Raw genomic sequence first — 13393 nt, forward strand, 5'->3', positions numbered from 1 at the left:
TTCACGTTGATTACCGTTCTAGAAGGGACAGTCCTTGCCATGGCTTGAACTGCCTTGTAATGTTATTCTGTTTGGAGTCCAATACGACGGAGAATGCTATCGAAAGCGGAGGCAGTGATTCATATTTGCATTTCTACAGTTTGTTTTGTGAAATTGGAATTATCGGGGGAGTAGATGGTGGGCTACCTTTCTATAAGATTGGCGAAGTTATTTGTACCTTCTGAATTGGATGGCATTTTTTTACTTCTACTTTGAAATCATTTTAGATAAATGTAATGCAACTTAAAAAAAAGTTTTGAAAAAAATAAATTACAAATTAAACTTGTTATTTATTCTCTTCATCGACTGCAACAAAAGTGTTCTCAAATCATTAGCATCCCCTTTAGACGCTCAGATAAAATTTTCAAGTCATACTCAAAGCTGAATAGTCCTTTCGTTGCTTGCCAGTTCGTCACATTGAACATATACAGTAGCGATCAACTGGAATAAAACCAATCCAAGTTTAGACAATATGGCGAATAAAACCATGCAAAACTATATTTTTCAATATTTTTTTTTTGAGGGGGAAAGTGCTGTTTTCATTGGAAGATTAAGTGGAATCAGCTGGAATCAATTAAAAATGCATTCCCTTGCGTTTATAATCATCTTTATCACGTTTGGGTTGATTTAAAAATCTCTCGAAATCTTGAATTTTTTTCGATTTTTAGTATCGCAATTTTTTTTAAATATATAAAATAGAGAAGGCTTGTAATTTTTTTGTCGACTTTAGATTTTATTTCAAACAATAACGAACCTTAATAATTAAAAGTTTTCCTAAAATTTTAGTTAAGAGTTAATTTTAGAAAGAGATCATTTGTGACATTTCTAAAAATTAACAGTTATTTGAAAATAAATTAAACTAAACATTCTGGTAGTATTTATATCGCATTTTAAAAAAATGATTTTCAATGCCTTGTGCTTTACGTCCCACGTGTCTTGTGCTTTACGTTTACGTGTCCCAATTCGCCCCAGTTGACGGTAATCAAATTGTTCAAATATTTTTTAAACTTGAACAGTAAAACTTTTATATATATATATTTTTAAATGTGATCGGTTAAAATTCAGGATTTAACTCCACTACAATTTTGTTATATTCAGCATACCATTACCATATTGATTAATAAAAATAAAATAAACTTGTTTTCATTTAATAAAACCATGAGCATTAATTCAAACAGGGACAGTTCATTCGTATAATTGATCAGTTTATTTACAAATTGAAAATTTATGTTTTTAATTTGTTTTTCGCTTTTTAATGATTACTAATCTTATGGTAAACAATGAATCTAATATCCTATAATTTTTGAAAATATTTTAAAATTCAAGGGAGGTGAAGGTCTTGAAAATTAGTCAAGGGGGAATGGAACGATAAAGGTTGAGAACCACTGTTTAGAGTGTAACATTGTTCTACAAAGTTGTAGAGCAGACAATTACAAAAATTTTGATAAATAAACATAAATAGTTTGCTAGTATTCATCACGAGTTCGCGATTTTACGAAAAAAAAATTGAAAAAGTTATTTTTTGCGTTTCTGTTTGTTTTGTCGTCCGTGTCTGTAGCGGGTGACCTAAACGGCCATGATCAACGACGACCAACTTTTCCAAAAAAACATCGTGAGATCGCAATAACTCGTGATTATTACAAGCAAACCCCATATGTTTATTTATCATTTTTTTGTAATTGTCTGCTCTACAATTTTGTAGAACATTGTTGCACTCTAAAAAATAACCCTGCAAAGTTAGAAAAAAAAATTAAAAGATTTTTCAATGAATTATTTTTTTCTAAATGAAAAAAATACCCTTCTGAGTTAATGTAAATTTGAAAAGTACATTAAATTTCCCTTAAAATGACAAATTCCATAAAAAAATACAGATGAATAACGGAAAATGGCAGAGTTTTTTAAACTTTTTTAAGCATTTTTTTTCGATGAAAAATACGTTTTTTTTTTGATGAAAAATACGTTTTTTTCGGAATTTTGAGTACTCCATTAAATCGGGCGTTCAATTTTACACAAAAGTCCCTTTGACACAAAACTTCCATCTCATCACCTTTTCAGGCTGCAAATTATTGAAAAACACCTATTTTTTCGCATGTTCAAAAATGAAAGGGGTCGTACCGCCCCTCCGTCACGAGATATCAAAAAACGGACCTCGGATTCGTGATCAGGGACAAAAGTTACCCCTTAGGACAAAGTTTCACGCAAATCGAAGAGGGGTCGGGGCAACTGCTGTGTGAGTTGGCGGAGAACTATCCAATATCGTTGCAAATTAAAACTCTTTATTGCTTTCAAATCGTTTTTCTCAAATCTATACAGTATTCAGAAAAAAATGTTGCGCCAACCTGTGCCCACCACTGTAAATTAACCACATCGCTAAACGATTTTCCAGTCCCATACCTGGAACATCGTTAGGCTCAACTCCACAGCAGCAGTCAGTCGCCTTATTCAACACCGTGTATCGTCTAGCAGGCTGTGAGAGTAACCGACTCTTCGTCCTTTCCACACGAGCACACATCCTGGCACCGAAATCAATAACAGCAAACAAACCCCCCCACTCTCGCACTCTTCTTCCGTCCCCCCTACAGTTGCTGTTGCTGTTGTAATATCCTTTGATTCTTTGACTACCGACGGCGTACGATGGTCCACCGGGACTTGGTGTCCCTTTCTCTCTCTGGAGTGTCGACTAGGGCGCACATTGGCCGTTGCGCATGCGTTCCCTCGCAGTGTTCTTACTTGGAGGAAAATTTTCCTTTTGCCTAGCTGTGTATTGTTGGGGAATTCCTCCAGTGTGAAGAAACTGCTTTTTTCGCAACAGGAAAAACTTCTGTTGTAAATGTAAGTTTTGCGGGGTTTTTTGAGTGTTTTTAGTGGATTTTTGTTCTTCATGATTAAGAACAAACACTTCTTTTATGGTGTCTAGTGAAAAGAGTGATTAAAAGCCTAGGAAAACTGTGATTAATCGCGATTTTCCCCCATCGCAACAGGATGAGCATCTGCCAGGGCGATTGCTCCGAGCTGGGGCCACCGCCCGATATGATCCTGTCGATGCCGCCGCCCCCGTTGTCCTCCTTTCTGCTGCCACGGAACGCGCTGGCCCCGCGACCACCCAACAATTCGCTGTCCTGCATCGCGGCCTTCATGTGCGAACCGTCCTCGCTGAGGGCCCACGGCGGCATCGGTGACCACGGCCCAGCCGGAATGGACCTCATCGAGCTGTCCGCCAATGGTGATTACAATGTTTGCACGGGAAAATCGATTTTCACCTACCAACCCCCCCTCAAAGTGACTTTGTGTGTGTTAATTGTGTGCTCTTTTTCTGCCTTCCCCTCACCAAAACATCCCCCACTTGGAAAACCCCCCAAACTTTCGAACAGGAATGGACGACACTTGGGTCTTTGTGCTGATTTCGTCCTGCGTTGGAGTGCTGCTGCTGGGGGCTCTTCTGGCGATGATACTCATCAAGTGTAGAGAGTAAGTAAACCTGAATAAGCAATGGGATTGAAGGGGGTGTTTGGTTCAGATTTGCATGTTGAGAGGCTGCAGCTGTTGCTGCTGGATTATTTTTTTTTGCAAATCAGCCAGAATAAGGGAAATTGAAGAACTTGATTATTTTGCCTTGAAGAATTGTATTGTCACTTTTTCTCTGGTTAGTTTGCAATACGTCGTATCAGCCATCCCGACCTCCAGCACTTATTTGATTTTTTTCTGTACAACACATGAAATTATTATTTTTTCTCAGTATAAAATGTTCACAGGAATTGCAGTTTAATAATCATTTTTGAAGTTTATAATTCATCGATTGAACAAAACCCGATCGAAAAACGGAAAAACAATATAAAATATCAAACACTTCCTGTGACGAGAGACTTTGTACTTTTAGAACGCAGTGTTTTTACTTTAAGATTTTTTCATTCAATTTATTCGCACTTTTTTATATTACATTTTTTATATTACATTTTTTTAAATATCGCAACACGCAGAAAAATATTTTGTAGAATCAGCCTGTACGAGGTTTGATTCAACAAATTTTTTTGTTGAATATAATCAACGCCGATTTTGCGTTGAAACAAACCTTAATTTTCTCAATTCCACAAAAATCTTTTGTTGTTTTGAAAAAAGTTGCTTTGACGTTTAGCGTTGATTCAACAAAAATCTTGATTTTCAAATCAACGAAACGTTTTGTTGATTCAAATATGCCTTATTTTTCTGCGTGAAAGTAAACCAAATTTTCAACAGCTAAACTGCCCATGTTCGCATAATTGTCCCACATGCAAACATAAGACTACGTGTTAACTTTTCCCGGAAAAACTGGAAATTTCTCCGGATTAGTAGTGTTTTTAGTTTTTTTTCTTCTGAAAATTCACATAATTTTTTAACAAAGGGACCATCCATAAACCACGCGGACACTTTTTAGGAAAACTCATGACCCCCCCCAAGTGAACAATTGTCCATACAAAAATAAAACGTTTTGTACCCCTGACTCATGGCGGTTTCAAAAAGTTTATTGGCAGTTTTTTTTTAAAATGAACTCCAGATCTGATCAGTCAAAAACGATCGAAATTTTACTCAAAATCAAAATTACGATGAAAAACCATTCACATTCTTATCGAACTTCGATAAGTTTTCACCGTTCTGAAAAAAATACCAATTTCTCACTTAAACAATTTGTCATTAAAAACATGTTTAAAATAAATACAAATCATTGAAACATGCAAAACTAACTAAACACAAGCTTATGCAACAAAATTAAAAAAAAAAAAAAACAAGATGCCAATAAAAATAGCAGAGCAATAAAATAAACATGATGCATTAGGATGTGTGGCAGTGCGTGGCCGAATGGTTACGCTGTCCGCTTTGTAAGCGGATGATTCTGGGTTCGATTCCCATCTGCTGCAACCTTCCATCGGATGAGGAAGTAAAATGTCGGTCCCGGCCTTGGTTGTTAGGCCGTTAAGTCATTCCAGGTGTAGGAGTCGTCTCCATGCCATAAAGTACAAACAACACACCAAACCAAGCCTACTCCGGTGGAATCGCTGGCGGCGGTTGGACTCGCAATCCAAAGGTCGTCAGTTCAAACACTGGAGTGGAAGGTTCCTTGGAGTAGAAAGAGGCTTGGGTGCTCTCCCCATTCAAGCCTTCGGACTCCTAGGTTCGAGCAGAAACTTGCAATAGAGACCACAAAAGACCCGGGGGTCGTTAATGTGGATGGTTTGATTTTTTTTTTTTGCATTAGGACCACCAGAATAGAAACTTCGCAAATATTTTCACGATTTTTAATTTTATTTGCAAGTTATACTAGTTCTAAATTATCGGGAAAATTCGGATATTTTATTTAAATTTGTTATCACAAAAAAAATGATAATCTTCTGAGCCATAGTGCGTGATTGTGCAAAATCTTCAGGTTTTGAAGATTTTTTTTTTTGAAGATATCGAAAGCCAGGACAATTTTTTTAAAATCATTTTTAAAGAGAATTTGAAAAGTACTTTACAATTTTAACATGTACCGTCTTCAAGTAATAGCTATTTTAAAGTATAAATTTCAATTTCTTTTCGTTTATTTTGAATTTTAAAAATACTTCTTGAAATAAAAGAACCCATGGCAAAATATTTTGGAAAAGCTGAGAAAATTTCCTACAATTTTCTCTCTGGACCTTTGAAAATCGGGCAATTAGTAACTGAGATACCACCTAATTTGTAAATTGCGGCTCACGATTTCTCGGAAACTATTGGTCCGATTTTAAATGTTGAAAAATGACAGTTTTGCGAAATTTTCTGATAACAGTATTAAAAAAATATATTTGAAAAAATATAAAATTTTACCAAAATTAGGAAATAAGGGAACTTATCTATATGTAGGCCTTTTTAAAAGTAAAGGTTTTTCAAAAATATTTTAAAGGGTGTTTTTCTACCAAGAATAATTTGTTAGACTCAAAAAACCTATAAAAAACGAAAAACTACAGAAAAGCTAAAACTTAAAATCGGTAAATCTTATTTAAAAAAAATGTTGAGTACTTTTCGATTGCAAATTAAATTTTGCATGAAAAAATAATTTAAAAAAATTGTCCAGATTTTCGATATTTTCCAAAAAACTATATTTTTTTCAAAAAATCATATCTCATTATCAAGATTTTGCACGCATAATTTGAAAATGGAACATAAAAATTGGGAATGGGAATTCAAATTTTAAACAAAAAAAAGTTCAAAAAAAACTTACTTAATCCACCTATGTGGTTGGTGCCTTCCTCACTCTTTACCAACAATGTGTCACACAAAAATACATAAAATAAATACAATTAGCATCAAATATGGGTTTCGGTAACTTGAGACAAGGATGCCAGATCGTCAATGTTCTGGACTCGTTGTAAAGGTCTTTCAATAGCCTATCCAGCGATAGTCAATGTCATTCCAACTTACCCTTTTCTCCTATTCTCTTTCACAGCTCGTTCAACTACTCGTACCACGATAGCAACCTGAAGCACCCACCACTGGCCGAACCCCACCACCTGGGAGGCACCACCAAGTCCGGCTTCATGCCCGGCACAATCCTGTATCCGACCAACCATCATCACCACCACCACACCAACGGCCACCACCACCTGGCAACAACCCCAGACAATCGCTCACTTTGGGCCACATTGACTCCGCACGGAACCACCCAACACTTTATCTCCGACTCGGCGTACTGCAACCCGGAGGACCACTACGAGGTGATCGACTATGGACGCAAGCACGAACAGTACATCCCGTCGAACCAGCTCGAGCAACAACAACAGCAGCAGCACCATATCTCCCACCAGAACACGATCGTCAAGAACAAGAACTCGTTCGAAAACTCCGGCTTCGTGGACTACGACTACGAGGATCCGACCCCGCTGATGGAATCGTACAACCACTTTGACGACATGGACTCGGGCTACCAGGAACCGCAGGAAGTGATCGGATCGCTCAACCGGAACCGCTCGATCGTTTCGTCTCCGACCCGGATCGAGAACCCCAACCTGGCCCCGCTGAACCTCTATCCGACCCACCGCAGCAGCACCGGCAACGGAACCCTCGGCAAGAAGAACCACGGAACCACGCTCAGTCGACGCATCAGTGATATCAAGAATTGAACCAACAATCGCTAAATACACGCAAAAACAAAGCTACACATAAACGTGCTTCAACTGCTTTTCCTGTTTTGGGGTGATAATCGAACGGAAATTCCTAACACAACGCATCAGATTACCTTCATTTGGGCCGACATCCGAGCCGGAAATGTGAACTTAGTAAAGCAAAAAAGAAATGAAAAGAAGTATTATTTTTGCATACAATCTTATTTTTGGGCAAAACGGTAGATTTACACACAACAGAGCGAATTAGTTTCACATATTGATGGTAAGCATTTTACAAACAACACACACGCAGAACTAATGAATGTCTACACAATAAACTAGATCAGAAAACGAAGAAAAAAACATACCTTGTATACACACCAGCATCAATTTAAACTCTAACGACACTTTAAATGTGAACAAACCAAACTTAATTGCAATCTTATTAACTATGTGAACAACAAATCAATAAATCCAGAACTTAATAAACACAAATAAAAAAAAAAACACTTAAAAAGCACTCTGCCGAAAAGAATTGAATGAACAAAAAATAACACGGTATTCCTTCAAGCGAATTGCCACACACACACAGCAACTAAACAATATTGACGCAATCGCAAATTGTCGGTGATTTTATTTGTACCGTGATGACAAAAATTGAATACAATAAAGACGAGCGTGAAATTTTACATTCCTGAACAATTCTGAGTGTTGTTTATTTTTTTTTGTGGATGACAATGTTCGCTACACCGAAAATGCGACGTTTCACAGAATGAATGCAAACATTCAATATTACGCCCTTTTGAAATGTTAGTGTTGATTTAAAAAAAAATGAAAATATTGTTTTCAAAAAGATCGGAAAATTTCACCAATGTTTCAAATTTTAACATTTACTGGTCGTATCAACAAAATTCAAAAAGCAAAATATAGAGAATTTTCTCAGCCTTACAAAAAATTATTCGAATAAGGAAGTAAATTTTGTTGCGACCAATATTTCGAATTTAAGAAAAAATCATTATTGATTCAAAATTTCATATCTCGGTCAAAGATTTTTTGCCCGTTCTGAATTTTTTTAAAAGTTGGCTTTTGATGTCCTTTAAAACACATTAGAAAATAAAAATTGTGTTTTTATGCAAGTTTAAGTGACAAAAAGTTGTATGTATTAAAAATCATCAAAACAAATTTTCCGTGTATATTTTTTTTCAGTGTAGTCCTTATCCTACAACTTTGCCGAAGACACCAAATCGATAAAAAAAGTCCTTCAAAAGAGACAGATTTTTTAATTATGATTTATAATTTTTGTATGGACAGCTGCCAAATTTGTTTGGAAAGATCGACTGCACACTAAAAAAAAACCATGCAAAGTTTTTTTTTATTCTTTATTATAGAGTTTTTCAGCCGAAGGCTGGTTCAACTCTTACCATGCAAAGTTAGAAAAAAACAAGATATTTTAAATTGAAAATGAAAAAAATATTTATTTAGTTAATGATGGCAAAATGATCCTGAGGACCATACGAAAATTATAGGCTACTTTTGAAAATTTTTATATTTGGGTCATATATGACCCATCAGGCCTGAACGAAAAGTACATTAACGGAGAAAATGGCAGTGTTTTTAAAACTTTTTTTGCGTTTTTTCCGATGAAAAATACTATTCTTCGAAATTTTGAGTACGCCATCAAATCGAGCGTCCAATTTTACATAAAAGTCCCTTTGACACCAAATTTCTATCTCATCACCGTTTCAGGCTGAAAATTATTGAAAAACACATCTTTTTTCGCATGTTCAAAAATGGAAGGGGTCGTACCGCACATCCGTCACGAGATATCGAAAAACGGACCTCGGATTCGTGATCAGGGACAAAAGTTACCCCTTAGGACAAAGTTTAACGCAAATCGAAGAGGGGTTTTTCCCGATTTTGTGTGAGTTGGTAGAGAATTACCCATATTTTTCCAATGTTTGAATATTTCATGAAAAACAATCCAAAGGGTGAAATATTGAATGTTTTTCAAAAATATATATTTCAGGTTGAAAAGTATAATGAAATATTTTCAAACCATTAGAAGTGACACTTTCAAGCATTTTGAATATTTTGAACATAAGAAATTATTAAAATGCATTTCAAATTGTTTAAAAATTATTTGCAATGGCCTAAATGGAGTAGTATAAGAAATTTTAAAAATTTGGAATTTTGGAGGCACTCATTAAAAAAGACACAACACTTGAAGATATTAATTTCATAAATTATTAATATAAAAAAAAATCAGAAGGCATAAAAATATTTAAAAAAATCGGAAGGCATAAAAATATTTAATTTTAGAAATATTCCTAGTTTTTTATATAATATACAGTCCCGCAACAAGTTATTTTTCACATTTTTTATCACATAAATTTTTTTTAAAACTCAGGATTGCAAACCTACCGTACTGCCGAAATATCCATTTTCCATGCCTTTTTCAATGAAATTTTGAAATTCTGGTTTATCATTTAAACCCCGCATGCCCTCACCATGAAATTTGATTTTTGAATTTAAAACTTAAAAAAACTCATGGAAGTGACGGGATTTTTTTAAGTGCATTTTTTTGAGAAAATAACTTCCACCCTTTTCAAATGTTATTCTCACAAAAATGGTTTATGGGTAATTCTCCGCCAACTCACACAGCAGTTGCCCCGACCCCTCTTCGATTTGCGTGAAACTTTGGCCTAAGGGGTAACTTTTGTCCCTGATCACGAATCCGAGTTCCGTTTTTTGATATCTCGTGACGGAGGGGCGGTACGACCCCTTCCATTTTTGAACATGCGAAAAAAGAGGTGTTTTTCAATAATTTGCAGTCTGAAACGGTGATGAGATAGAAATTTGGTGTCAAAGGGACTTTTATGTAAAATTAGACGTCCGATTTGATGGCGTACTCAGAATTCCTAAAAAATGTATTTTTCATCGAAAAAAACATTAATTTTTTTTTTTAAATTCTGCCATTTTCCGTTACTCGACTGTAAAATTTTTTGGAACATGTCATTTTATGGGAAATTTAATGTACATTGACCCAGAAGGGTCATTTTTTCATTTAGAACAAAATTTTTCATTTTAAAATTTCGTGTTTTTTCTAACTTTGCAGGGTTATTTTTTAGAGTGTAACAATGTTCTACAAAGTTTACAAAAAATTTGATATATGGACATAAGGAGTTTGCTTATAAACATCACGAGTTATCGCGATTTTACGAAAAAAAAGTTTTGAAAAAGTTGGTCGTCATTAGAGCGTCCAATTTCCCGGGGTTACAAATTTCCCGGGAAACGGGAAATTTTCAGCAAATTTCCCGGGAAATCCCGGGAATTCCCGGGAAATTTTAAATTTATTGAAAATTGTTATGATCTTGGTTTTAATAAATATTATGCAACAAAATTGTATAGAACATCAACATAAATGGTTTAAATAAGTGTGAAGATCAATTAACAGCTTGACTGCATGTAAAAAATCATTCAACCACAAGAAAATGTATTTTGGTATTTTTTGATGAGAAATATTTTTTATCAATGTGTTTAAACTGTGAGTAAAATGAATCCAAAATCCAGAATCATAAAATTTCTTTTAAACTTGCCTCTGTGACCAGTTTATTGGAATGAAAAAAAAAAAATGCAGAAATTATGTTTTCATGACAAATACTGGTGAACAAATGGTAAAGATTTTTAGTGTTTGTTTTCAAATATTTGAAGCAAGCTTTGAATATATTTTTGCATTTTTTTGTGAACAAACAATAGAAAGTAAATTTTCAATGATTTATCATGCAACATGATTTAAATTATACGATAAATTAACATCATTCCACAAAAAGTCCTCTATTTTTCACATTTAACCCTCTAACACCTGTAGTTGCACCAGTGCTCCATAATTCTTTTACTTCAAATTGTAATTTCTTTAGTACTAGGTATTCAACCAATTAAATTAATTACCTTTTGTTCTTTTTAATTCCGCTATATATTTTTAATATCTTGACAGATAAGTATTTCGTCTAATTCTTGCAGACTTCATCAGTGTTCTGTTCTCGACTAGTCGAGTCGAGTCGAGAACAGAACACTGATGAAGTCTGCAAGTAGTAGACGAAATACGTATCTGTCATGATATTAAAAATATATAGCGGAATTAAAAGGAACAACTCATCTCTTTGTATTCATAGTAATGCATTCTGCTAAAACGCTCAACCACAATGAATTAATTATTTTTGCACAAATTCGATTTTCATCTCATTTGATCATGGTAATCAAAAACGTAAATAAAATCTCAATTATAATTTGGAGGTAAGGAGTTAATATTGTTTTGATAAAATATCAATCTGTTAGAAGCTTACTCAATTGTGATAATTTAATACTCATTAAGCAAGATCTATTCCCAGTTGCTTCAAAAATTAATATATTCAGAAATGATTCTGATATCAAAATTTCTGATAATCTGATTAATTATATATAAACCAAACAATACATTTTATTGAACAAAATCATGTTGAGTTTGTTCATTTTTTTTTTTCAGAGCATTTTCAAAAAATAGTTCCAAAAATTTAAGAAAATGCATACTTTCGCTTGAATTTCGGGAATTCCCGGGAAATTTACAAATTTCCCGGGAAACGGAAAATATTTTTTTTCGGAAATCCCGGGAATTTTTTTCCCGGGACGGGAAATTGGACGCTCTAGTCGTCATCGATCATGGCCGTTCATGGTCACCCGCGACAGACACGGACGACGAAACAAAGAGTAACGCAAAAAGTAACTTTTTCAAAACTTTTTTCGTAATATCGCGATAACTCGTGATGTTTATAAGCAAACTCCTTATGTCCATATATCAAAATTTTTGTAATTGTCTGCTCTACAACTTTGTAGAACATTATTACACTCTAAAAAATAACCCTGCAAAGTTAGAAAAAAACACGAAATTTTAAAATGAAAAATTTTGTTCTAAATGAAAAAATTACCCTTCTTGGTCAATGTAGATTCGAAAAGTACATTAAATTTCCCAATAAATTACATGTTCCAAAAACTTTTACAGTCAAGTAACGGAAAATGGGAGAATTTTTAAAACTTTTTCAGTGTTTTTTTCGATGAAAAATACGTTTTTTCGGAATTCTGAGTACGCCATCAAATCGGGCGTCTAATTTTACATAAAAGTCCCTTCTTTCTCATCACCGTTTCAGGCTGCAAATTATTGAAAAACACCTCTTTTTTCGCATGTTCAAAAATGGAAGGGGTCGTACCGCCCCTCCGTCACGAGATATCAAAAAACGGACCTTGGATTCGTGATCAGGGACAAAAGCTACCCCTTAGGACAAAGTTTCACGCAAATCGAAGAGGGGTCGGGGCAACTTTTCCCGATTTCGTGTGAGTTGGTAGAGAATTACCCTTATATAACCCAAGAATAACATTTCTACAAAGTTTCTATCATATCAATGATACCTGGAAATCTTATTAACAAAGGGAGCAAAACTCCTAACTCAATCGAACCCCATCCTTCCCTAACTGTTGCCAGTCGGCTGATTCCACAGTCCAAGATCCACGCCGTCTAATTTGATGGCCGTCCCCAGTAAACGGCGGGATTAGATCTCTAAACATCTCATGTTTAACAAACACGACTTCGCGATTTTATCTGCACTTGATCTCAATTGTTATCTCATCATCAGCTACTCTATTTCTACCACACTGTGGACAGATGCTTACCGCTGTACGTATAGCCTGACTTGAATCAGCTGATAAATTTGTAGAAAAAAACAGTTTTATTAAATTTGATGAAAATCAAAGGCATACTCACGGTTCAACCAATACATAAAAAGGCTGATTTTTGGAAAAATAGAAATTTGACCATCTAAATGCGACTTGTTCTGGACATGATCCAGTTCATTCCTCTCATTTTCACACGCACATCAGATGCACAAAGGAGCATGGTAACAGCGTGAATCAAAACAATGCTAACAAAGCGACCTGTTCAAAAATCTTTAATTGCATTAGATAACAATGTAGGTGAAAGCATTAAAACATGCTTTATGTGCCTTTGTCCCCTATGACGAAAGCGCCACTAAGTAAAGATATGCGTATTAAATCTGTTGAGTTTGCCCAAGCTGCTCAATATGGTCATTCAGAAAAGCCGTAGAATTTATTTTTATCACATATCTCTGACCCTGACCAGTAACGGCGCCTACCTAGTCGGTATACAGATCTCGAAGGGTGGTTCAAAACTTGATGTATTTGCTGTAAATGATTTTTGTACGTAATCTTTGGTAGTT

General features: G+C 35.0%; 1 protein-coding gene across 1 annotated transcript; it reads left to right on the plus strand.

Moving 5' to 3' along the window:
- The first annotated feature begins 2711 nt into the window (after window positions 1-2711).
- LOC6033148 lies at window positions 2712-7833 on the plus strand. The gene is made up of 4 exons (XM_001843585.2): window positions 2712-2871; window positions 3021-3262; window positions 3411-3507; window positions 6476-7833. Coding segments are annotated over exons 1-4 (1014 nt in total). The 5' UTR covers window positions 2712-2869; the 3' UTR covers window positions 7149-7833.
- The last annotated feature ends 5560 nt before the right edge of the window (window positions 7834-13393 follow it).

Source organism: Culex quinquefasciatus, chromosome 2 (genome assembly GCF_015732765.1).
Source record: "Culex quinquefasciatus strain JHB chromosome 2, VPISU_Cqui_1.0_pri_paternal, whole genome shotgun sequence".
In the NCBI taxonomy this organism is placed as follows: domain Eukaryota; kingdom Metazoa; phylum Arthropoda; class Insecta; order Diptera; family Culicidae; genus Culex; species Culex quinquefasciatus.

What these genes read in the sequence shown, in the direction of transcription:
- LOC6033148 (XM_001843585.2), top strand. An exon ending in CATCGAGCTGTCCGCCAATG is followed by an intron (nt 3,263 to 3,410) that starts GTGATTACAATG and finishes ACTTTCGAACAG; the next exon opens with GAATGGACGACACTTGGGTC. An exon ending in ATACTCATCAAGTGTAGAGA is followed by an intron (nt 3,508 to 6,475) that starts GTAAGTAAACCT and finishes TCTCTTTCACAG; the next exon opens with CTCGTTCAACTACTCGTACC.